The sequence below is a fragment of the Strongylocentrotus purpuratus genome, unplaced genomic scaffold (assembly GCF_000002235.5).
Source record: "Strongylocentrotus purpuratus isolate Spur 01 unplaced genomic scaffold, Spur_5.0 spur5_scaffold_11, whole genome shotgun sequence".
Taxonomy (NCBI): Eukaryota; Metazoa; Echinodermata; class Echinoidea; order Camarodonta; family Strongylocentrotidae; genus Strongylocentrotus; species Strongylocentrotus purpuratus.
The window spans coordinates 7,556,563-7,583,674 of record NW_022145596.1 but is presented as its reverse complement, the minus strand read 5'-3'; the positions used below and the strand labels follow the sequence as shown (position 1 = coordinate 7,583,674).

The 27,112-nt window shown below is 37.9% G+C and overlaps 1 protein-coding gene across 1 annotated transcript in view; it reads right to left on the bottom strand.

Moving 5' to 3' along the window:
- The window catches only part of LOC115922360 (formin-J-like), a 65,588-nt gene that overhangs the window by 33,872 nt on the left and 4,604 nt on the right, over nucleotides 1-27,112 (bottom strand). The window contains exons 3-4 of the mRNA XM_030981266.1: nucleotides 7,715-7,748; nucleotides 685-829 (exon numbers count right to left, since the gene is read on the bottom strand). Of these exons, the coding sequence (XP_030837126.1) occupies nucleotides 685-829; nucleotides 7,715-7,748 (179 nt within the window). The remainder of the gene's footprint in view (nucleotides 1-684; nucleotides 830-7,714; nucleotides 7,749-27,112) is intronic.

Below are 27,112 nucleotides of genomic sequence, written 5' to 3'. Positions count from 1 at the left end.
GTAAATGAATGCAAATGGATGTAAGTCCATTAGCCTTCAAGCTATCATCTTTTCACATAGGCTAATTTTGATTAACCATGTGATATGTATATGTTTATGAGAATCAGCGCAAGACTTACATCGGTGGCGTATCCAGCAAATATAGAAGCAGGGGCGTCATGAGACTAATTTAAACGAGGGAGGGGGAGAGGGGGTTGTCGGACGAAATCTGCCAACATGTCAGTCAACAGGCAATAAACAAAACAAACAACAATCAAACAAACACACCTTTAACACACTTGTTGTGAGATCAGTGCACCCCTCTTCTCGCATGTTTGAAGGCCCAGTGTAAAATAAATATAACTAGTCGTTCACAAGTCATAATCAAAGTTGAAACGACGACGGGGACTTCCAAGATACAACCCCCCCCCCCCTCCATATAGGTCTTGAAAGATTTCGCTCCCTGTTTATCAATTTCTATTAAAAATTATTTTTTATTTCGGTTGGTATCTATCAAGCTTTGGATAAGTACGAGGAGGTTATTGGTACTCCGGTCACACTGACGAGACCGACACCAGACCGATAATAGACCGGCGATAGACCAAGGCATTAATTGGAACATGCCGAATGGGTTGGCATGGATCTGCCGATTTAGACCCGGTCAGGTGAGGAGGTGTGCCTATGAGGTATGATTTGAACTCTGACCTGTTTGAAGAGGGCATGGAAGACATCGATATGGTTGTTGAGGTCGACTCCTCGAGGTCCCGAGAACTGCTCTTCGTCTGCCACCTTCTTGTCGTCGAAGACATCCAACTGGACGACCAGATCGAGATCATCGGACTCCGTTTTTCTGGAAGGAGAACAAAAATGACAAGGATGGTGTAACAAACTAGGTTATCAAAGCGTTTTGAATAGATTGGATCTTGGGCCAATTGTCTCTCATCATTTTACGGACGGTTACTGCTTTTTTTTTGTTTCTTCGCCACAGGGAAAATACCAATCTTTGATGCATGGTGTGATTGGTGATGAGAATGCAAATAATTGCCTTTCAGTCTGACGTCACTGACGCCAATATGATAGTCCTGGGTATGGAGAGGTAAATACAAATAAATACCAAGAACAGAATGCACTCACTTGCAATCCCCTGACAAAGAATACAGCTAACAATTTTGTTTTAATCAGCTAAAGAAAAGAGCAATGGGTAGTGAGGGGGGTGACGGGAGCTCATCAAGATACGTTAATTGATAATGTTTCTTCAAGAAACCATCGAAATGAAAAGACGCACCTATACAATGTCGACCCATTGCTCAAATTACCATAACTGTACCCTTGTTACTCCTTAGGGGCCAGTTCAACCAAGTTCAGTGTAAACAGACACTTATACCTTCTAATTGTACTCGTCTGTCAGTCAAAGACTTCTATAAACTATATTTTGATTGTGTGTGTCACCCAGACAGTTTGGAATGGGAGGCTAGCTCATTGAAGGCGTTGGTAGAAAATCGAATTAAGTTAGTCTGATCCCAGCTTATATTTTCATAGCTAAGATTACAATGGTAAATTGAATCAGACAGAGGTATGACAATGATGATAATTCAGCAGGGACGAACAGACGCTGCATCGACAATTGGGATTTGAAGAAATGATGAGGAAATAAAGATATAAATAGATATTATATCGATATAAAGAATAGTTGAGGTGATAGTTTTGATGATTCAAGCATCACCTTTGGCTAAAGGTCATTTTCGTGATTTATCAGGATTCTTTCCTAACCTCCCGTAGATTTACAAATCTAAAAATAAAATTATTTTAGTCTTTTGACCTCAAAGACAACTTTGTTGGGGTCAATGATTTGACAATGAACATGACAAAGTAGCTGATCATTGTGTCTTTTAAACGAGTTCTATATAAAAGTGGTGCAGTCACGGAAGGGAGGCAAAATTCCCCCCCTCCCCGCCCCCCCCCCCCACCTCCATCGAAAAGCAAAATAATGCGGGAGAGACAGAGAGAGAACGAGTTCTCTCGTATTTCATCTACCTAGTATAATATATATAATGTATAAGCGCCTCCTCCCCCTCCAACCCCCTCAATTTAATGTGTCCCCTACGTGGCTGCACTCACACCACACCACATAGTGAATCATTTCAAAGTAGAACAAAATCCGTTTGCAAAAAAAAAAAAAAAAAAAAAATCTAGTACAGACATCATGATATAGCGAGTCAAGATTTGTATCCCATGTTATGCTGTCTTTTCGAAATCAAAACACTAAACAACAGTAATAAATTATTTTGTGCATACATCATAATTATGCGTAATTTTCAGTACAAGTATGTTTTGAGTTACATGGTCAGATATATAGTTAAGTCAGTGCCGTGAGAAAAATCGTCATTAACCTACAGATGAACTTGGGCTTTCAAACATGACCAAAAATAACAAAGCGCATTTTGTTATTATCATTTTTATCATCATTCTGCCCAGACGTGTTTTCAGAACAGAGACATATAGTATTAGTGAATGCTAATTGTCTTTACGAAGTCATTCCGATTTTTAAACAATATTAAAAACAAGAATTTCTTGACGAACCCATGATGAAAATGACACACGATGTCATTCATTAATTCATTTTATTTAGAAATAAATTGAATAACAGTTTAATTAAAAATTCGTGAATCCCCTAGGGAACCAGAGAGGATTAACATGAAGGTGAAGGGCAGACTAAGAAATTCCCAGGTATATGAAAATCCATTGTTTATTTTAATATATCGTCAATGGACTATGAACATCATTCTGATGACTCATAATCTCAACAATAGCATGTTTGATGAAGAGAAAGGTTCGTTCAAATAGAATAACATATTTTAACGGTATTTTTAGTCCACAGACGCCAACAAAATCCCAATATTTTCCCTCAAAAAGTGCATATTTGTATTTGTCCATATCAATATGCTCTACGCCCAAATCGTATATTTGCCCATTTTCTTCAAGTGGGCAGCAGAAAATAGAATTTCATTTTGTCGTAAAAACGCTAAAAATTCAAACTATGCCAAACAGATTGAGAAGGACGAATAAATAAATGACACGAATAAAGGAAGGATATTGTGATATAACGTATGAATAAAACTATATTCAGATTACAATATTATCGGTGAAAAATAGATGCGCTGTGAAGAAAGTAAAACCCGAATATTTTGTTGAATATGATGGCATGGCAAGAAATTTTTGCTATCATAATTTGATAGAAAGGGGAAATGGACAGAGAGAGGAAGAGAGAAATATGAAGAGAAAGAGAGAAAGGAGAGGAGAGAGAGAGAGCGCGAGGGAAGAGAGAGAGAGAGAGAGTGAGATGGAAAGAAAAACAGAAATTGGTGAGTAAAATTAAAGGGAATTTTAGGGCTAAATTTTTGGGCATCGCCCCCCCCCCCCCCGGCCCCCCACCAGAAAAAATACTTCATACTTCAGAACTGGTCTCAATCGCTGTCTTTTAAAACACATTACCAGAGATATTAATAACTATTCCAAATTTTGGCAAGAATTCATGTGTTAGTACACTAAATTTTACATTTATCCAAATATTACACCTTCCCCCTTTCCCATCAAACATTTCATTTTATTATTCATTAATTTTGTTATTATTCGTTTTGTATTATAAAGAGTGGCCAGCAGCTCAAGCTAAGACGGTCACTGTAACAAAGTTTTAACATATATTCCAAGTCATTTTATATCGAATAACAGATTGTCAATAATATTTGCATCATTCGGCGACTATCAAAACCGGACGTTCCAACGTGGAAGGAGACATGAGCCTATGATATTAGTCACCGTGTTCACTGACATTATGAAATTGCCCTTCTCAAATATTACTGGTAATAATTATATGCACTTGTTTTTGTCCACTTGTTGAGGACCTGCGCCTGCGCTGAGTGGTTCATTAACCCGATGTCATGGCAACTGCATCTCACGGTTGGATTTTAACGAGCGCCATTAAAGGTAAGGTAAAGAAAATAAAAACGATTATAAACATGTATATATCTTTATCCTTCTTATAGGATCATAATAACTGGTTGCCATTAGCGAGCTCGACTGAGGAATACTAGAAAATAACACAATTTAAGAAGATCGTTATTTTGTCCTTCGTTCTTTGAGGATAAATGAAGGTTGCTCCAATATTTGCTCCGGCAACAATTGCTCAAAGTTATATTTCATTGATACAAGGTTGAGGTTAGGGATACAGACTTGCAATTGGGTTTTAGGTTATGATTATCTTTAAGGTTAGGATTGTGATTTGGATGAGGATTAGGTATAGTGTTTAATCCAGGGATGAAGGTAAGAAAATCGGTTATTTTGAATGTGGAGCAGTAGTCGTCGGAGCATGTCTCGTAAGAAGACTGATGAAGAGATAACACATGTAGTATGGGGAAGGGTTGGGTAGGATAGCAGATGACAATCATTTTTTCTTTCTTCAAAAGGTCTTGAAATGTCATTTCTCTGACTTCAATTACCTAAAAAGGGAGTATCATTCAACCAACATCAAGCAATTTTATGATTTTTTTTTTTCATGCACACGTCCTCATATGTTATGGCGAGCATTGTGAAAACGGAGCACGAATTATTTTGGGCCAACCATTTCATATTCCAACATCGCACAGCTTAATTTCCAAGGCAAACTCTTTATGAATGACAGGGGCTCTGGTGTATAATGGAAACTGTTTGCAGAGGAAAGATTTACAAGGAAACGCGATTCGCAAATCTTATTACAGATCAAAAAAAGAGAGGGGGAGAAATATGTATTGACCTTACCTTGCGCCGACCTTCACGTTGGTATAATAAATTGTTTAACCGCATTTTCTCGTAGGGACACGGCCGACCCTGCTACTTTGCCAATTTTGGTGATTTTTCTCCCCTATCAAATCGCAATCAATGTCATATATTCCGAGTGAATAATAACAATTTTACAGCCGACCGTCAATAAACAAAGCATTTACAGTCGTAGATAAATGGCAGAAAGGGAAGGGGTACGAGGGATAAGGGTATATTGATGCGGAGACAGGGACAACTAGATGGTTGAGAGAAAATGGGGCAAAAAAGAGAGGGACTACTGAGAAAGAGGGGTGAGATTTTTTTTTTTATAGAGAGAGAGAGAGAGAGAGAGAGAGACGGAAAGAGAGAGGGGAGAGAGAAAGAGAGAGAGAGAGGGGAGAGAGAGAGAGAGAGAGAGAGAGAGAGGGGGGGGGGAGAGGGGGGGGGAAGAGAAAGATATATACTACCGAAAGACAATTAATGCCATATTCGAAAGAAAAATATCTTCACCAGGCGAGTCGGAAAGATTTCGCAGTCCATCGCACTGCGTAAATATTAAAAATTGAATGTTATTTGCCTTTCTAACCGAACCAACAACAACACTTAACAACAAATGCGAGGCGCAAACATGAAAATCACATATTAAACTGCACCACGTAGGCCTACACATTATACTGCAATTACATGGCATTCAGTACATCTCATGTATTTAATAGGCACCTGATACGAGCGTAAATATTGTAAATGACAAAATCGTTTTTGAGAACGAAACTGGAGATGATTAACGATCTACTTTATCATGTCTGAAAAGTCGATCGAGACAACTTTTAAGAGAAGATCGTGTTTTGGTGAAAGTGAAAATTATTCGTGAGCTTTGTCAGTATTGTTAACATCACCTGTGGCGAATTTCAAAGTCATGTTTGTAGCAATGTCATATGAAAAGGACTGCCCTATACATACTTATGACGTTGCCTTGGATCTCAAATACGACTAAGAGTTGATTACAACTTCTAACTTCTTGGACAGGATTTCTACTGCCACGTGTTTGTTTAGTCTCATGGACACATTTAGTGCTCTTCTTGCTTTCAGATCAGTCGTCGATCATAACTATTTCTTTCATTGCATCTGATTTTGAGAAAAATTGATTTTGACGATTTCCACAATCAAATACAAAATTGTTTCTGTTTACAACATAACTACCCATTTGGAATGACTTCTTAACGTGTCTCATTAGTTTCTTCCACAATACAATCAATGACAAGTCCCCAAATCTCGTTAATGAATCATGTTGTGATACTATGATACTTGAATTTGAACATAAATTTGCACAATGCATTTATCGTTTGTAAGTATGCGTTCAGAGTTCATACACTTCCATGAGGAACCTGCCAAGTACCTACTTTCATCATTCTGAATGTTGATTGACCCTGGGCAAACCCTTATGTTTCAATCAGGGATGCATATCTTTGTTTCAATATTGAATCGGTTCTCATCATCATAACGTCGTTGTGAAATAGGTCATCATTCGGGTAACTCCAAATGAGCTATTGTTTAAAAAATGAATATGCGGAAAATAGGATATATCTTGACAATGTAAATTGACAATGACCTTTGCTTTTGACAGCGCTTGTACTTTTTAGACGCCATTTCCTAACCTTTTCCATAAAAAAGAAGTTCAGATCCGTTCACACATTAAGTGAGATACAACGGTACGTGTGACATGGACACATGGTAGTGTTCGCACGATTGTGATCTAAACGTGTATTCATTCGTGTACCTTTAACCCGAAAATAGCAAAGTGTGCGAGTAATTAACTCTCCTATCTAATCAAACAGGCTTGTTAAAAAAACTTCCCCCAGCACACCCTGACACAAAGGCTTGATTACGATACACACTATCAAAAGTGATATGAATGATACTCAAGCAGACTAAAATACAGTGGGATAAAAATTGTGCATTCGTTGATGACTGAGCAAGGTCTGGTCATACTCTAGCCATACTGAAAATATAATGACTAAAGCATAGGGCCCAGGAGGTACATCCCCTCCCATCTAACAAAACCAGAATCTGCCATTTGTTAATGCATACACAAGTATAACTACAAACATACTCTGACCTTCCCCTCCCCCCCCCCACCCCCCGGCTGTTTCATGTGTTTCCTACCCGGAAGGCAAATCTGAGAACCTTTTTCATAGTTAATCATATCTTTGCTTGGTCAGATATTATGAGACCCACTCCCTCGTCAGGTAATCCTAGATCCGCCACTGGGTGGGATATCAGTTGTAACTGAAACGACGCCATTTGCAGAACGGACTCATTTCAAGACACAGATCAACCTATTGTAATGGTCACCTCATACAGCAAGGCCATCCGTCAATCATGGCCGGTCATTCCTGTTTCCAGGTCTCAAGTCAAATCATGGTCAATATAATGGTCGGACCACCTGCTCACAGGCAAGTTCATGTTTTATATAACCATCGTAAAAGTAACAATCTTTCTTGACCATAATTCAGGAATGTGCCATATACAGCACATGTTCTATAATTATGCATGATTTTACTCTAGCTCACTAACGAGTGAGCAAACAGGCCTTCATACTAAAAGACATGCAAGAGGAAGAGATATAAAATCTCGAAGGAGCATAACCATGTAAACCAGGCAGTTTCCATCCGATGATCTATCTCAAAAAGAGCAACCAAGGATAAAGCCCCCCCCCCCCCCCCACCCCCACTCAAAAAAGGGCGCGATTTATGACCGTATTCTAGGATCGATTTTAATCTGAGTGTGAACAGCAATTCACTAACCAAATCCCATTCAAAAGTATATATGATACATACAAAAAAATTGCCAAGGTATATTGTCGGTCACTTATCCCCTTGTATGATATAATAACCAGATTGTTCTTATTAGCTTTAATAATTCAATGAATTCATCTGCTTACCTTAAGTTTGTGAGAATATCCAGAAGCTTCAGACCTAGGGAGATTAATAAGAAAGATAGAAAACATGAATAATCTGCAATTATTGATAATTTCATTCGTACTAGATGATTATTACACAACACCATTACACAAAAATGGATTTCACTTAATTACGATTGACAATACATTCGGCAGGTTCAGTACAGAATATGATAATCTACGAGGTGGTTGGTATCCACTCACCGTTGATTAATTAGTGCTGGCCCTTCCGCTTGGTCAGCTATATATATATCCACGACACTGACGATGGTAAATATGGAATGAGGATTAACATTGAGTTTACATTTACAGTATTGTGTAAGAATGCAAAACTCGTTCAATAAAAATCAGTTACAGCTTCAACTGTATTTCAACTTTCAATTTCAAATAACCTTAAAAGATGAAGAAGTGTCCACACTAGATCAGGAAGACGGGCTCGGTAAAACAAACACACAGTTCAGACAGTTGTATTCTCCTTAAGAAATGACAAAATCTTTCGGGGGGCCGCACGTATAATATGCCTTTCTACTCCTTGTTTGGTTAAAGACACTGGTCTGACCGCGAAAAGGCGTCTAGAACTGAACAAGAAACAGTGCACTTTGTCCAAAGAAGATCAAGAAAACGAGTTCACAGAGCAAAGAGGTATCTCTGTTCTCCAGCTTTCATGAGGTAACTGGCATATCGTCCTCCGTGAAAATACCAGATCTTTCTTAAGCTGCATCAATACAGGACTGCTTCCAGCAAGGAGTTATCATTCACGGAGCCCTTTGGTTCTGTTTGTAAGACTGGTCTCAACCTTAAAGTTCCTGGGTCGTATCGCAAGGGGGCAGATTCCCTTTCCTCCTTCCTTTCTTCCTCTACCCTTCCAGCAACTGTAGCCGAAAACTATCTGGGGACCCGAGTTATAAACACGGTTTAGATGACAGAGAACGTGATTATTCCCACATTGCCATGGAATTTTGCTGGAAGTTTGATGATGGAGGAAGATGATGGGTGTGGGGATGAACTATTTATGGCAGGTTTGTGGTAGTGGGGGTAGAGGTGTGGTGGTTGGGGGAGGGGGGAATAGACAGATCAGAGTCCCTTGTGGTTCCGTATTGTCATATTTATTTGGATATTTGGGAAGGAAGGGTAAAGGGCAGATTTGGAATGGGGGCTACTAAAATAAATAAGAGTACATCTCAGGGTATTAACATACAGCTTCGTTGTGGGGGGGGGGGGGCAACCCCAGTGAAAGTTCAGACGAATCTACCATAAAGTACTGTTGTAGGCATACATTTATTTTTGAACGTGCATGGAAAATGTTGGCATTATACAAAAAAAATAGCAGTGGAATGTGAAAATTCCCCTGTCTGGCTACGCTACAAATTGAGAAAGGAGGGGTTGGTGTCTGTATGCAGTGCTATTTAGAAGAAGAAGTCAGTCAAGGGGCGCAAGTCCGTCCGTCTCTCCCCACCCCCCCCCTTCCTCTCCCTATCTCTCTCTCTCTCTCTCTCTCTCTTTCTTTCTCTCTCTAACCATCGTTCTAGTTCTAAATACTGTTATCGACTAAAGTCAAATTTATTATCAAAAACATCAGGAACACAAAATCGATGGTTCCCAGAATCTCACTCAGAGATCAACACCCCCAAAGATATAAAGTGCCTTTTCTTCCTTTACTTATATGTCCGTGCTTTGACGAAATCACTTACTGTTTTATATATATATATATATCTTGACTTGATTAACAGGATCAAGGAGAGCGTTTAGTGCCGATGTCGACTATATACAGAAACCTTAACGACAATGAGATAGATCGTGCTGTCGTCCAGAAGAAGAAACAAAAAATGGCAGGAAAAAATTAAAAGCCCTACCCCACGCTGTCGTCCCCGGGGGAAGGCCAGACGGAATTTACGTCAGATTTTACAGGGATAAGAAACAAATAAATAAAAACGGCGTTCCTTTGGTTCAAAACCCAATCCGGTAGTCTGATGGAATTTTGTGCGTTTTTAGAAAGTTTGTTTGTCCCAATCTTCCATGAGCAAAACTATTAAATCGGACATGATGGACAGGATAAACATACATTTTTGAGTCAGAAACAGACTTGAAAATATAAATTTTAGATGGACAAGGCAAAGGTTTGTATATAAATATTCGGACAGGTCATAAAGATGAAATGTGAAACTGTTATTTGCTTTTTAAATATTGCTGTATAACAAGTAAAACTATTTGTGTATATAGCATCACACTTCACAAATAAAGGGTAAATATTAAACCGAAGTACTTTAATTATTTCTCGATTAATAAGGATGTTGCTTTTCGTAAATTGCTGTACTACAAAGTAAAGGGATTTGTGTATATTATCACAGTTCACGAATAAAGGGGAACTTTAAAACCAAAGTATTGTTTATATTTTGCTTTTTGTATTTCGCTGTACACAAGTAAAAGATGTGTGTAGGTCCATAGTATAGCACCTGAAAAGGTCACAGAAGGGGGAATATACAACCCAAGTACAGTTTATATTCCAATGTTGTTGCATTTTTGTTATGGTGCTGTAGACAAGTGAAAAGATTTATGTAGGCCTTAAGCATCACATCAATTCACAAATAAAGAAAGATGGCTGACTGAAATATGATTTTATTTATGGATTAATGATGTTGTTTTTTTCGTATATGGCTTATCCGCTTCCTACGTGTACTACTTGTGGTTAACAAACCAAACATCTGATTACTTTCTTCGCGTAACTGGATTGAATTTTTGAACCCGTGGAAGTACGTGTCCGTTGTTTCGACGGCCGACAATATTGTTACAAAAATCCGGTCATGCTTTCATTCTGAACCCATTCTGGATGTTTTCTTTCAAAACGAATCAATAAGATGCCATTTTGTTTCTCTGACGGATCGGAAATGGCTCTTCATAAAGATGCTCTCACGGGCCATGTAGCCTCAACAAGCTGTAAATCCCTCGATAAATACCCCCGTACAATCAAAACTTAAACCTTCCCTAACCTTTCGGGAGGGAAAAAAAAATCCTCATTTTTTTTTATTGTTTGCAATAGTACGTCGGCGCGGAAACGCGACTGTTATTCATTTCGGCCCACGTACTTAGTTAGAACTCGGCGACCCCAGAAAACGCGCACATCGCCCTCGACCTAGGCTTTGTTCTTTATCGTTCACTCAAGTTCAAATCGACCTCATTTGACCTCGAATAAAAGAAAGACACCCCTCCAACCCCATTTTTGGTCTCCCTCGGGACGGAGTTTCTTTCGACAATTGGTCCAGCTCCTAGCATCAAGGGAAGGTGATGAAAATGAAAAATGGAATTTTACTTTTTCATTTTTTTTTAATACTCCCTCCCTGACTCTAATATATCATTGGTGGTCGTATGTAAATGTAAAGTAATTTGTTCGGGGGAGAGAGTCACAAGAGTGCAGCTTGTTTGACATGTTTGATTTCGGCAAGTTGGATGTGATCCTAATTTTCTTTTGAATTGTTCCTCTGTATTGTTGTTAATACAATTTTTTTATTCAATAAAAGTAAGATATAAACGGAGGAAACAAAGTATACATGTAATTATATCCAATATATAATGAGAGGTAAAAACACATACCAGTCGAATAAAATGTTTTTAATGTTGACTTGAAAGATTGTATAACGATTTTGGAACATGCGTTTCACAAAAATGTAGTATATTGAAATAAAATAGCAAAACAAATGCAAAGTATCGGTCTAAGAGAAGAAATATCATCGGAGTGGGGGAGTTTCCACTTTTCTTAGGTAGCCTCGAACCATGCATACTCCCATATACAATATGACAAGGCGCCAAATTCTTCAAAGAGAAATTGACATAAATCACGTTTTGCCGTCGCTTTCCAAAGCAGATCAATGATGGCAGGTCGGACAAAATATGTCATGGGTAACGTGCTTCCTCAGTCCCTCAAAAATATTTCCAATTTTTGGTCCACCTAGTCCACATACCAAGAGTATCTTTTTGGGGTGAAGTTGAATGGGAAAAGAAATATGAAGGTCAAAGGTCGAGTCCATTTAGACGGGTTTAGAAACTCTTAACGGAATTGTTGATGAAAGAAGAGAGTATTAATATTGGAGGCTGTGTCAAAAGCATTTATCATCTGAAATATTTTTAAAATTTGAAGATCTTGCACGTCTATGTTTTCATAGAGTGTTTCTCGGTGGATTAGCTGAATATTGGGTTTCGGAAAGTAATGGCATATGAAACATATCTTGACGTTTGAAGAAAGGGGTGAGTATGAGGTCAGAATAAGGAGCATACATATGGTTTGAAGAGCTCCAAATGCAAAATGACCGCCCCCCCCCCCTCGACTCTCTTCCACTCAGTCGCTTGATTCCCTCGCATTTTGTCCCTCAAGAATTTTACCCGTCCCCTATATGGCTTAGCAGACGCTACGCCACTGCATGCCCAAGGCAACCCATTTAGATTTTCGTCAGTCATCACGTATGTTGTATACGTAATCCTTTTAGTTACACTTTAAATGCTGGACAAGCTTAATAGGCTTTTGCTAATATTTGGGATCAAGCAAAATAATTCTCATTTTTATTACACATGACATCTTTGAAATCCATTTGATACCTTTGCCACTGCTGAGGTCCACGTTTTAATTTCAAAACTTTTGATTATGTTTTCTACATGTATATAGCTTTAGGGAAACAGCACGTCGTTTTCGTCTTGTCCATACCCGTGTCCATAGCTCTTAATTAATAGTGTTTCACTGGACACAACTCAGGGGCATCATTAAGTGGCGAGGACATGGTCAACCTCCAAAAGAAGGAGGTCAAGCAAATTTTCATTAAAAAGTTATGAATGATACGAAGCATCCCACCTTGCTAGTCCTATATTTTAATTAAATAATGAAGCTCTTGTCAGTTTTACGATTAGAGATCACCAATCATGCCCAGTGAAAGTAATTGTGTGAACAAATTACAAAATAAAGATATTTCCGAAAACTCACATAACTATTGTTCATGAGCCATACACCACAACCTTCAAATTAGAAGCGGAAACGTCCCTAACGGTATGAAAGTCAGTGTGATTCAGAGAAGTTTGAAAATGACCTCGTTTTATTCTTTCTAAGTCCTATTGGGAAATCACTACATTATTTTCTGACGACTTAACTTTTAAAATTTTACACTTATTCGAGATAACATCGGGTTAACAATTAATGGTTTAAGAATTGTTTGGACACTGTTGGAGGGAGTAAGTTACCATTGTATACAAGATGGAGTATCGCTTTTCCCGAAATATAACACTATAATGGTTTGATTGATACATGTTAGACAATAAGATAGTTTTACATTAGTGATATTAATATCAACAAGTTAGTCATTTGACAACATAAAGCGGAAATTATGAGAACCCTATTTAAGAAAGCGGGTAATTTCCACGGCATTTAAGGAAAAAAAACATGTGATGTTTATCACATGCAGGGACATTGAGTATGTTGTTATACAAACATAATAATAGATGCATGGTTTATATTTCCGGAAATTGCAAAAGTCTTCCATTTTATTTTGCCTCGTGGGTATTTCAGGCGGGGAATCTCGCTGACGTAATAATGCACATGGAAATAAACCAAGAACGGATTTTGCGTTTGAATGGGTGCAGTAACAATCATAATGACATTATATCATACATGTACATTCAGGTCTATAAGCATCATTTTCAGATCTTTTTATCAATATTCTTAGGAAAAAGTTGTTGGGATCAATGACTTTGAGCACTCACGCGCGCTATTCGAATAATCGTTCCTAACTTATTTCTAGATAACCGTCGAACTAGAGGGGGGATCGATACCAACCGGGGACCAAACGGTTGCGAGATCATTGCTGAGCCAAATCACAGCGTCTATTCTATACTTCACGTCGACGATTTCTAGAAACCACAATTTGAGGGCCCTTACCATAGGAGTTCCTCCTCACGAAATTGTTCAACTTGGTGTCTTGCAGGTCTAGCAGGTAGCCCTCGAGCTGCTCCGCCATCAAGTGAACGTTCTTAAAACTCTGGATTTCCATGTTTGAAATATGTCCGATTCCTTACACTAAAGTCAAGAATATAGATTTCATTCAGAGAAAACAATTCTCGGCTAGAGAACTTCAATGCAGTTAGGGTTTAGTCCTGTCCGATTTCACCACGGCCGCACCAATAGATCGACCGAAGGAACATTGGGAGACATCGACTTGAAGATCAGGTGGTCGATCATGCCGAAAGTCATTTCGAAATCAAATTAATCAATCTAACCAAGCTTGAAGAGATGAAAGATGAAACTTAATACTTGGTAAATTTAATGAGGTTATAGGCCAATCGAAGAGAGAACACCAGTGATGGACAGAAAATCTAGATTGTAGGATGACCGAATCTCATAAGATCAGTGAGTTAATATCTGAAGACTTTCCAAAAGAATACTATGCTTCACAGAGAAGATCACCAAGGAGCTAGGTCGTGCGTGAAGTTATCCTTAGGATATTCGCGCTCCAACTAACTTCTTCCTAGGGTTGCAGACCGTTTAATAAGTTACCCGTCGAATTATATCATTGAGCTATTGTCTTCTTGCTTCACCCAATTTTAATCTAGGACCCTTTCACTTTCACCTTCTGAGTTCAAACAGATCCAGCAGAATCTTCCTTGAACAAACGTTCCGGTGCATGCCTGTTTCCTAAAACCAAGCATCGGAAGGGCTTTTGTTTTGCGATGTTTTCAATCGAGAGTCATGGTGATAAAATTGGAGAAGTTGAAGAGCAGTGCTTTGTGTAACTTTGAGAGAATATCTGTTAAAGTAGTCGATTACATGCCCCAATAAACTAATGAAAAGTGTCCCACGATAGTGGAAGAAACATGTATTTAATGTTGCAAGGTGTGTAGATTTGATCAGGGACAGTTTTGTTTTGTAATTTACAAAAGTTGCTGACAAAGTAATTTTAATACAACATGACATTATCACACTGTCTGTCAAAGGCCGCAAATCTAAGTCAGGCAAATGACGTTTCGTCACATAGGAAGCGTCATTACGATAGGAAGAATAGACCCATACGCCACAAATTCAGTGCAATGTTTTTCACTGATCACTTCGCATTGTTTACAATGTCCATCTCGCATGGTACATTAAAGACTGCGTCAGTCGATGACGCAGTACTACGCCAATAAAGGCGCCTCGTGTACACCGGCATTCATCAAAATTGTGGAAACCCTAGTTCCACGTCAAATTTTGTTTCCTCTTTTTTTTTGGTGGGGAGGGAATTTTCGAAGTAAACATTCCCTTTCAATGTTTTCTCATTTTGCAACAAAATGCTTTGAAGGAATTCGTTTGCAAGAAATTGCACAATAGATATTTCCATATTTCCAAGGTTCTACAAAAAATATTTTCAAATAAACTGCTTTCAGCAGTTTAAAATCATTCACTGCAAATAAATATCAGTAAACTATTCATACTTGGAATCAAACAAAACATGATGGTCTATGTTTACGAACCTTGAAAGCGGAATATTGACTGTGCTTGTTTTGTGGTAAACAAATAAACAAAACATCTATCTTATTGCTTTCCGGGAGTTTGTTTTTATTATGGAATAAAATCTCATTGACATTCTAATGATTCCAGTTATAAATACAAACGAAACGAATCATTGGCCCACTTTGTGAATCTCTGCCATTCTCCTTATCCTCAGGCGTTTCAACTTCTATGAAATGAATGAATAATACGACAGTTTTACCGTTAATAAACAATCTTACACTGCTATTGTGACTGCAACCGATCATGCTATTATAAATCCAATAAACTAAATTACATATTACACTTTGTGAGACTGAGAAGGAAATTTAGGATGAGTTCTACGAAAAATTAAAAAAGTATTCTACCTTTAAGAATGGTATATAAATGAAAGGGACAAATTTTAATAAGTTTTGAAGCGGATGGAAAGGTGAAGAAGAATAATAACCGTATAATTTTGTTGGTATGGATGGAGAATTATAAGACCACCCGTATTCTAGGCCGATACAGTGATCAAATAAAAACAACTACAGGTAACGCCGACAGAAATATGCAAATGTACATCAAACAAAGGCGCGCACAGATGCGGATATTTTTCTACCTGGTCATAGCTGGCACCTTTATCGTGTGAATGAAGGGATGAGATTAAAACAATAAGATGTTTTCCTCACATTCAACCTGATCAAACAATTCAGTTTTAGGTACAGTCATACAAATAGTAGAGACAAAGGTCGATGCAAGGTCTCTGATTAAAACACTTTCACCTTTGTTATTAAGGTACTTTTCGTACTTTTTTTGGAAAGGGGGGAGGTCTAATGACATATCTATCCATAAAGTTTATTGAATTAAACGCAACACACATACAAAAGAAAGGCATTAAACCCTTTATCAATAAATATCCAAACGGGTGGAATATTATTCAAAGAAGAAAACGAGGAATTGCAGTTACAAGGCTATGAGAGCTAAAGTTCAAATCGGAATTAAAAGCTTTCACTGTTGAATGTTCGTATTGGTTAATTTTTTCTCACTTTTCGTGGGTTATAACGAGAAACCTATCTAGATAGAGTTGCGGACATCATGAAAAACTTGAAGTGGGTGAAATATTAGTCTAAAGTTGACTAATGTAGATAAGTTTGGTATTTTCTCCTCAAGTGCTGAGAAGAAAACAAAGAATTACGACCACAGCGCTATATGAGTCAAAGTTCGATATGAGGTTCTGATAAAACCTCTTAAATAACCTATTCGAAATGTTTGGGGATATGAGGATACAGGCATTAGCATATTGATATACGAAGTGGTTGAAATATTGGTTTGAACAATAGCACAGTCATGCGTATACATTTGGTGTTTCCCTTCATATGCCTTCAGTAATAAAGATATTTTCAGACGATTATGACGAAATATCTATTTATATTGTTTAGGGCATCAAATGATATTAACCAGTAAATACGGATTGCGGTGAATATATGTCCACACAATGACTTTGGAGATAATTTTTGCATTTTCCCCTGAATTTTTTTTACGAAACGCACTCAGAATGATACTAAAAACCAACAAAATATTATATTCACGTCGTTATATCATTGCTTTATGAGTCAGAGTTCGAGACATGGTTTCTTAATAAACTTTCACTTTATCATGAAAAAGGTTTGTTATCCACTTTGGGTTTGTAGAGATATATCTTTCCACATCGTTCCTGTCATAATTATAGTGGGTTAAACCGAGATTATTTTTTAAATATACAAAATGACATTCACAGATAACCTTGGCACTCTAACATGAAATGCACTGAGGAAAACCCTGAATAATTCCAGTCACAGGGCATTATAAAAAGGAGTCAAAGTTTGATTGTGTTTGAAACTTTCACTTTCATCATGAATGGTATTTTACCACTTTGAAGTTATAAAGACAAGCTTATCTATACATGACATAAAGATAACCTTCACGAATAACATACAGCTGGTGACAATCACATGTGTAGATAACTTTTCATTTGGCATTTTTCAGTGTTTTTAAGAAACGCACTCAGAAATATATTTTTTAAAAAGTCACAATTGAGGCAAATGTACGTTTTAATACACTCTCAAACTTACTCTCAATGATAATTCTTCCCCCATTGAAACCGTCTAATGTACAGTTTACGACATATTTATGTGCAATCTAAGCACTTTTGTTAGGAGCAGGAGTAATAACTAAGTACGTCTTTTGACACTCCTATGTATTTCCATCTCATCAAAGATTTGGGAATTTCTTTTAAACATACACGTCATCGAGGAAAACGGGGAGGCATCAGAAAGCAACGCCATCGTTCTTTTCCAATTTCAATTCCGGTTCGCATCCGACCTCGACTACCACCACGACGTTGTAGGGAGGATCTTTACCTGCCTGCTTGATTAAAGTTGACGTAATACCACAGTCATGCAGTTCGCCTAAAAAGTATGATACTCCAGTTGTCCTTTTATCTAATTGCAGATCTCTAAGGAATAAATATGAGGATTTAGTTGTAGTAGCTGATGTCAATAAGGTTGATGCCATAGCTGTCACCGAAACATGGTTCAATCATGATATCCCACTGGAAATGTTTACAGTGCCAGGTTTTTCGCTCTTCTCCAAACCGAGGGAAGACCGTTCAGGTGGAGGGGTAGCCCTTTACGCCAAACATTATCTTCAGGCAAGCATCCTTGACGTCCCGGTACCTGACGGAGTTGAAGCATTATGGATACACATGAGGCCACCACGGTTACCGCGAATTGTAGCTAGCCTGATCGTCTGTGTCATCTACATCCCTCCGAGAACCCCTAATGCACACCTTTATACTGATCATCTATTTACTGCAATTGACAGCCTGCTTGTTAGATACCCTGAAGCTGGCATCTCAATTTTAGGGGATTTTAACGATTTCGACACCCAGCCAATCTTAAACATTGGTGGCTTTAAACAAGTTGTTACTCAAGCTACAAGGGGTGAGAACATTCTGGACAAAATAATAACTAATAATAGTTCTTTGTACAAAGAGGTTAATATTTTGTCTCCTATTAGTACAAGTGATCATAATTGTGTTATATGGTTACCTCGTAACAGGTCTGATTACAAACAGAAAAAGTTTAAATTGAAGAAGGTCATCCGCCCACTAAAGAGTAGCGGGATGCGAAGTTTCGGCAATTGGATTGTTCATTATGACTGGAATAATGTTTACTGTGAAAATGACATACATAACAAATGCCAAGTGTTTATAGATACAGTACAATATCATTTGAATATGTTTTTACCAGCCAAAGAGGTTCAGTGTTATGAAATTGATAAACCATGGGTAACAGCAAGAGTTAAAACTATCATCCTCCAGCGACAATTGGCATTTCACAGAAATGACCGATCTCTTTGGCGTCTCCTTCGAAACAAAGCTAAACGTTTGATTAAAGAACAAAAAATTAGGTATTATAATACCAGAGTACGTAATCTAAAAACAACAAATCCTGCTGGCTGGTACAAACAAATTAAAATCCTTACTAACAATAGGAAACAATCTTCACCCATTGAAATCCCAAATACTGATACTAGCAATCCTTCAAACTTTAAGGTTATTTCTGATTGCATAAATGATCATTTTTCTTCTGTAGCAGCTGATCTTCCTTGTTTGGATAGATGTAAATTGCCTGCATTTTTACCGTCGCATTGTACATGTCCAATCATCCAGCCTTTTGAAGTATACAAGCAATTGCAATCTCTTAATCAACGTAAAGCTGGGATTTCTGGAGACCTACCTGTAAGAATAATACGAGAATTTGCTTACGAATTGTGTATCCCATTGACTGACATTCTAAATGATTCGTTTCAGAGCTCTATTGTCCCCCAACTCTGGAAACAAGCTGAAATTGTACCCATTCCTAAGTCACAACCACCCACATTGCAAAATCTACGCCCTATTTCACTTACTTCTTACTTTGCAAAACTTGCTGAATCCTTCATATGTAAATGGTTACTTGAAGATATTACCAGGCATATTGATCCCAATCAGTATGGAAATCGGCCTGGCTTAAGCACTAACCACTATTTGATACAACTTCTTCATCAAATATATGCCAACGCTGATAAACCCAAATCTTTATCCACCATCATACTTACCGATTTTTCTAAGGCGTTTGATCGCATCGACCATAATATTGTAATCAACAAATTGATCCATCTGCAAGTGAGGCCATGTGTAATATCTTGGATACTGAGTTTCCTCGAGTTGCGTCAACAAAGGGTAAAATATCTTGGTCAGTTATCTAATTTGAAAACAATCAATGCTGGTGTTCCGCAAGGTACCAAACTTGGTCCGATTCTATTTATTGTAATGATCAATGATGCCTGTAATGATGTTAACTTACCAATTTATAAATATGTTGACGACTTAACGATTGTAGAAAGCCGAAAAGTAACATCTCAGTCTAAACTACAAAATGCAATCACTGATCTATACCAATGGTCAGCTAAAAATAATATGACATTGAATCCGTCCAAGTGTTTCTCTATGGTTATAACATTTATGAAAAATTGTGATGAACAAACTTCAATGTTCATTGGCGACAAAGAATTAATTTATGTTCATCAAGCCAAAGTCCTCGGAATTATCTTACAATCAAACCTAAAGTGGGATAGTCATGTATCCGATCTCACAAAAAGGTGTAATAGGAAGTTATTTATGTTTCGTTGCCTTAAGAAGTATGGATTGCCTGTAGATGACCTTTTACTAATATATAAAGGATACATTCGTTCGATTTTAGATTATGGGGTACCGGTTTTTAATGGTAATTTAACAAAAACTCATGTATATATTTTAGAACGTATTCAGAAAAGAGCTTGCAAAATCATTTTAGGACGTCAGTATGAAAATTATGAAGCAGCATTGGAAACGTGCAATCTATGTTCATTAGAAGCAAGACGTAAGCAGTTATGTATAGACTTTGCAAATGCACTTGTCAAACACCCACAATTTAAAGAATGTTTACCTCTTAGACAACAAAGCACTTATTCTCTAAGATCTCAATCAAAGTTTAAACAATACCAATGTAAAACAAAACGCTTCCAGTGCAGCTCTCTTCCTTACTTTATAAATCTTTTGAATAAAATGTAATATCAATATTTTTAGAATTTCACAGTCCATGATTGAAATATGTGAATGAATTTTGATAGTTTTTATCTCAATTTTCTGCAATACTGAATATTTCTTGCCATCTCCCCTCATCTGTAATGATAAGGTACCCTTTGTCTGTCTCTTCCTCTCTTCAACCCTCTCTCTCTTTCCGTCTTTCTCTCCCGTCCCCTTTCTCTTTCTTTCTCTCCTTCTCTCTCTTTGTCATCACTCCAACTCTCCCTCTCCTACACCTCTCCCTATCTCTTTCTTTTTTTAACAAAAATTTGAATCTGATCAATGAATGTTTATGAAATGTCTATATGTTTGATTATTGATTTTTGTCATATGTTGTGTTATTTCAATTTGAATTGCAATTGTATTGTATATAACCTTGTGAAATGGATCGCAATTCAGCCATTGGCTGCGATGATCTTTTTAATAAAAACCATTTCTATCTATAAAAACCATTTCTATCATTTCTATCTATCACATTTTTATAAAAAGGCAACCAGAAACACTTGAAGCTGTATCATAGAAACGTTAACCAATAACGCATTAGGAATTTGATTATTTCCTAAAATCAATTGGTCGTTTTTGTTGGGGGTTGCAATAAACTGTGTCATGTGTGTAGATACAGATAGCAGTTTTCAATTATTTTAAAAGGTCAGTATATCAAAACATAGGCCTACGAGGAAAAGTCTGATTCTTTATGATCTGTACACTGCATGAACTGATAGTGCAAAGAAATAGCGTGTGAACAAAAAATAATAGAAACTTTATTTTGTACTTTTGATCATGAGAGACACGCAACGCGATTATTACAGGTGTACAGAGGGGAAAGAGGGGTTTGTGTAAGAGAAAAGATTTTTAAAGATAAAGCTATGGAGAAAGAGAGAGAGAGAGAGAGAGAGAGAGAGAGAGAGAGAGAAAGAGAGAGATGTTTACACATTTCAATAGGTGTGGCACAAATAAGTTTGATTTCTTGAAGAAAAAATCTTGCTATCGTGTTGTCGGCATATAAAATAGGGTCACGAGGACATGATTCTTTTTCTTCTTCTTTATAAAAGCAATTGAAGAAATTTTATTGACTACACGGTAATTGATTAATAGCTAATCAATGCCTTTTAAATGGAAAACATTAATAACACAAGCTCCCCAAAACTCTAGGAAAACTGGCGACGATAAATTTAAGACGAAATTTATGTCAATAACATCTGGAGTGCGCCATCAATGTTCTTTCCAAAACATCGCACGTTTCTTCGTTTTCCACATAGCAAATCGCTTCAACAAAATTCAGTTTGGTGCCTTTCGTCGAGTTGTAGTGGGTGGAAAAGTAATTTTCACTTAAGTGATAATTAGTCGAACCTGCCAATTAAAATAGTATGATGTGAAAAGCAGCGTGTACCGTTTCTTGACCCGAGCGACCGCGCGGTCACAGTTAGCCGACGGCGGCATTTCGGTTTGAGTAATGACATCACACAAAACCTACAAGATTTGTTTCTCTTTCCTGAATATCTAGTTGGGGTTTGCCAGAGTTTTCAGATTATGCTTATGCTTTCCTCTTGTACGAATTGAAATAACTATTTCTTGTAAGGACACTTATTTTCAAAGAACTTGTACATCGTGGAATATTTGTTTCTTCTTCAGAATTGAAGGATCACGGTGTTTTAAAATGATCAATTCACAACCGTCCCCCCCCCCCCCAACAAATAATTTCTAATATTTACACTGTCACTCGATTGATACTGTATATATCTATTCATTATCTATTTCTATATCTACAATCCCACTTTCGCAGATGTCGATCGTATTTTTTTTTGGAAAGGAACGGAAGCAGGAGACTGAAATCCAAATATGAAAAAGGAAGGACAAAGGAAGGACGATTTGCTTTGCCAATTTGCATGAAGGTGGGGTGAGTCCTGAGTGACATATGGGTATATAGAGTGTAACTTCAGAACCTGAGGACAAGATGGAAGCTGAATTGGACCAAAGTACACATCGCTTTGGATGCGGGTCCGTCGGGTAAATTTACTTTTGACCAAGGACGCATCGAGACGGAATTTTCACTGTTACCCTCTCCAAACAACCCTATTCAAGTGAGCTATGCAAGGAAAATAGAAGCTTGGTATTGCTACGGATGATGAAAAGGAGAAGTAGAAGGGTTTATAAGAAAGAAATGGCAGTTTTGGGACGCCTGGCCCTGTCAGCCTCTGGCTATTTGCTGAGACACAAATTTGACTTCTATCCCACTATTTCTACCACAGAGTTCATCTTACTTTTTGGTGATTCTTCTGTGGCCATTCCTCGCGTTTTACTTCTGCACGAAGATGGTTTATTTCGGTTTTTGCCTTCATGGGGTACATTGGCGTATCCAGGGTTTAGCTTCAGAAGGGGGGCATCCGAAGTTATGTTCATTTATGTGATTCAGCAAGGAAATTCATGTTTTGTTTTATGTGGGCGCATGATGGATAATAACATTTATATTGTTGTTGTTGTTGGTGTGTTTTTAAGTAGATGTCGGGGGCACTTGTCGCCAAGAAGATTACAACAGAGTTTATAATCATAACTAGTGCTGTAGCCCGGAAGGCTTACCGGGTTCCAACCCGCCGGGTTGAGCATTTCGGGCCGGACCAGTTCCGGGCCGAACTGTAGCAAGAATTAGATCAACTCGGTAACAAAACCCGGCAGTAAAAAAGAGTTTTTAAATAGCTCATTGTTTGTTATCTACTTATCTTTCATCACCACAAAACCTGTCAAAAGTAACGGTAAACAAATACAGCATGATGGCTCGATCTTTTACATATGTTGACCTGTCTTTGCAATAGACACAGCACACATAGATTTTGTGTTGTGTGTTTAAGTGTGTATATGTATCTCCCTAGCCCTGGCCCTGCCTGCAAGTGATGTGACTGATCAGCTTACTGTACTGACCAATCAGAAAGTTTCCCCCGAGTGGGCGGAGAGTGAAACCAGCATAAATTAAAGTTCAGTGATTGCTGGCACAGTAGAACAGACGATTCATAAATTATGAAGTTTGTTGACCTAGCTCATAGACGAGTGAATGACAAATTTACATAATGTGTATGAGAGTGTGTATGTGAAAATTTGTTATGCCTGAGGTGGAGGCTGAGCTGAGATGAAGGCGGCAGAGAGTTAAATTAAAGAGTAATTCCATCACCAAAATACTTCCTGACAAGCAGATTTAATTAGCAAACAAGATAATTATTGGGGTCCATTCTCTCTCTTATTCCCCTGTCTCTCTCTGCCTTAATTCTCAACCAAAATTGAACAAAAAGATTTGGCCCAGATTAGAAGAAAAAAGAAGAAAAAAAATGATAAGATTGTGAAATGTTGATAGTCTTTAGAGATGAGAAGGAAAAGGTTATCTTCATCATCATTCTTCCTTCCACCTTTACCTTTTTTCAATTCTATTTATTCATCTTCCGAATGTGTTATAAACCTTTTTCCCCCCTCAAATCAATTTGATCTTCTTTCTTTAAAAAAAAAAAAAAGTACAGAATTATTTACGTAATGTAGTTTTTCTCATGTTTTCTTTTCTTTCTTAAGTTTCTTTCATTGTGTCTCTCGATCCCCCAAAAAATTCATTCACATCTGATATATCTCTTTCACTATCATGTCACAGAAATTTAGAATACAAAACATTCCCTGTCAAAGATTAATGCATGCCAGACAGCTTGGGCGCAGCTGGGTGTAACATTACACGGCGGTTTCTTTGAACAGGGTTCAAAGGTTCAAAGGTTCAACAAGCAGCCTTTGTCCTGCTATGCGCTAATTCCAAAATATATGCAAATATCAGTTAAGCTATATCATGTGCCTTACATTGTGATTATTGTTTTTAATTGGCAGACAAACAGACCAATCATAGTAGAGCATGTTGTATGGGCACTCTGACAGGGAAATGAGCTATTTTTAGGATGCCTACATACATGTAGCTAGCGTTATGCTTCATCTTTTTAGGGAGTGGATTAAGGGTGATAATTTATGCTGACCTGGGACTTACAGTATATCTGGACTCACAGACAGCATGATAAACAAAATGAAGCATGTGCCCTCCATTCAGGACAAGGTCGGTAGATCACACAAGATGTGTTTGTAGTAGCTTTCAAATAGAATCTAGTCAATATTATTTCAGTCCAACTCTCACCGGGTTACCGGACCTTTCCGGGTCCCGTTAAGAAATTTGGAAAATTGCCGGGTCGGGCCGGGTCCGGGTTTTGGGTTCCGAGCTACAGCACTAATCATAACTGTGCAGTATTCATACTTTTTGTTGTATATATTTTGCAGTGAGGAATACTGAGTCTATCTATTTCCTTTCCCATGCAATAATAAGTGCATCTCCTTCAGCAAAATGTGTTACTTTTGGCAAACCTGCTATATTTCTCCATACACGACAAACTGAGCGAGTTGTTTGCATGATCTATATAAATTCTCCCCATAATAACAACTCTATACTACTAACGAGTTCATTCAACTTTTTTTAAACCACACTAAGCTGGGATAAATGTCTGCAATGTATTGAATACCCTGATAAGACTTCACCTACCCAGAAAGCTTAAGAAGGCAATGACTTAATTATTTTGTGAGCACTATTTCCCATGCATAAATGCTTCAAATCTTGAAGAATCTGGTCACCTTCATGACCGCACAATTTCGCGGTAAACGAACATTCTTATAAATTATTTTCTGCAGTATGGCATCCTTCAAGTTCTATGTATGTGTTCAGTGTCAAGGTACAAATTATTCAATTAGTTTGGTCACCCCCTCTTTATCAATGTCTGGATACGCCCACACTGCCCACCACTTATTATAAAGCAACACACACCCATACCAAGAGTGAAAGCGTAGAAATGGAAGGTGATTGGGGGTCATTTTTCAAAATGTGGAACATGTTATCAGCATGCTCTCACTTACAGGGTTACATTCTTAGAATAATGAATATGAAAGATGAATCTCGAGCATTCCCCTCACTATTCACCTCGTTATATTAACCTGCTCTGACCCATTTAGTCCCTGTGTGGCCGATATGACTAAGAGTGCCCTTTTGCGCCCCCCCCCCAGAAGAAAAAAATCACAATGAATATTACATTCATAGCTTATGAAAGTACATGAATCGGTAAACTGTGTAAACTCTTTGAAAGAGTGAAATGCTTTCATGGCTTTGCAAGTGAAGTAGTCGATGACAATTTCGCTGGAAGAAAACTTTTCGACCTCCCCTCCCCCCCCCCCCCCCCCCCCCACTAAGTAAAAGAATTCAAGTAAAAGTTTAATGGTCGAGGTTCTACATCTTAAAATGTCTATTGTTTTCTAAGCTTTGTTTTCCTGTCTAGATCGTTGAGTATCATCCTTTATCGTATATTTCACGACATCTTTCTTCAATTGTATAACTTCTACAAATTATATTGAGAAAAAAATTGAGTTGTTGATTGATGTATTTGAGCTCATTCATATCATTTACTGCCAAACGTTTAATACAAAATTATGAAGTTTAGTTAAAGAGTCGAATAATATTATTTTGGAAAAAGCATTGGCCTTGTTGATAAGATTAAAAACAGGATTACACATGCGGAAGCCACAAGGGTATTGAGAGTAGAGTTTGGAAAAATAAATGTTGCTAATAAATAAGGGACTAAAAAAACAGGGTCTGTGGGTCATAATGTCATGAACATCATAACCCTCGTCAGGGGTGACACTGTCAAAATCATCTCAAGGAAATTCAAACATCTGCCAAATTCATCTCAAATGTTTATCAATATTCGCCCGGCTGTGGAGCTTTTGTTTTTGTCACAATACATGACCACGATGTTTGAGCGTGGAAACAACGAAACCGGCAATTCCAAGTTTATGCAGACTACCAGATATCTTCCTGCCTTCTTTCAAATGAAAAAGGTCTACACTTCCTGCTTCAACCTGAATGTTTCCGCGGGATTCGTCTGCTGAAGTATTTATTGTCCATCAAAAACAACATTGTCTTGAAATTTATCTGCAATTTCCGACTCGGTAGCAGATACTGTTGCAACCGGCCGTCATCGGCTTGGATATAAAACATCAAAAATGGGTTTTTATCTCGACGAAGATGCCGACAGATAATTATCTAAACATAGACTTTGAAGTGACAGTCTAGATTGTAATCAGGTCAATTTCATTGTCACGGATTTGACCGCTGGAAGTGTTTTGCGCCCATGGCGTTGACCTCTTGTTTTAAACACTGATCAACATTTGATAAGACGGGAAGGGTGATGTATGGTGACGAAAAGTTGGTATTTGGGTACTTGAGAAAATGCCCATCCCTTGATTATGAATTTAGAATAGCGATATAATTAATACAATGACATTTGTTGAGATAATAGACAGTTCAAAATGGTCTGTAAACGCGTACGCCATGCACGTATAGCGACAGGATGGAAAGGGACGCCGAGGAAGGGTATCTCTCATTTTTACTCCCATCTCCCCTCTATCTCGCTCTCTGTCTCTCTATCTCATTGTCTCTACCCTCTCAACGTGTTCCTCTCTCTCTCTTTCTAATTCCTATCTCTGCCATCTCCATCCCATTTCCATTCCTTTCGAAGCACCTCGTCATTCATTCCCCCCTTTCCTTTCTGAATAAGTACCCTTCTCCTGTCCTTAACTCTTGCATTCTTACTGCTCTTTGTGTCTCCCCTTTTTCTCTAGGGGGGGGGGGGGCAGTGGACCCACCGGTTTACAAATTTCTGGAGTCATCCCTGCAATCAATAGCAGATCAATGACAACG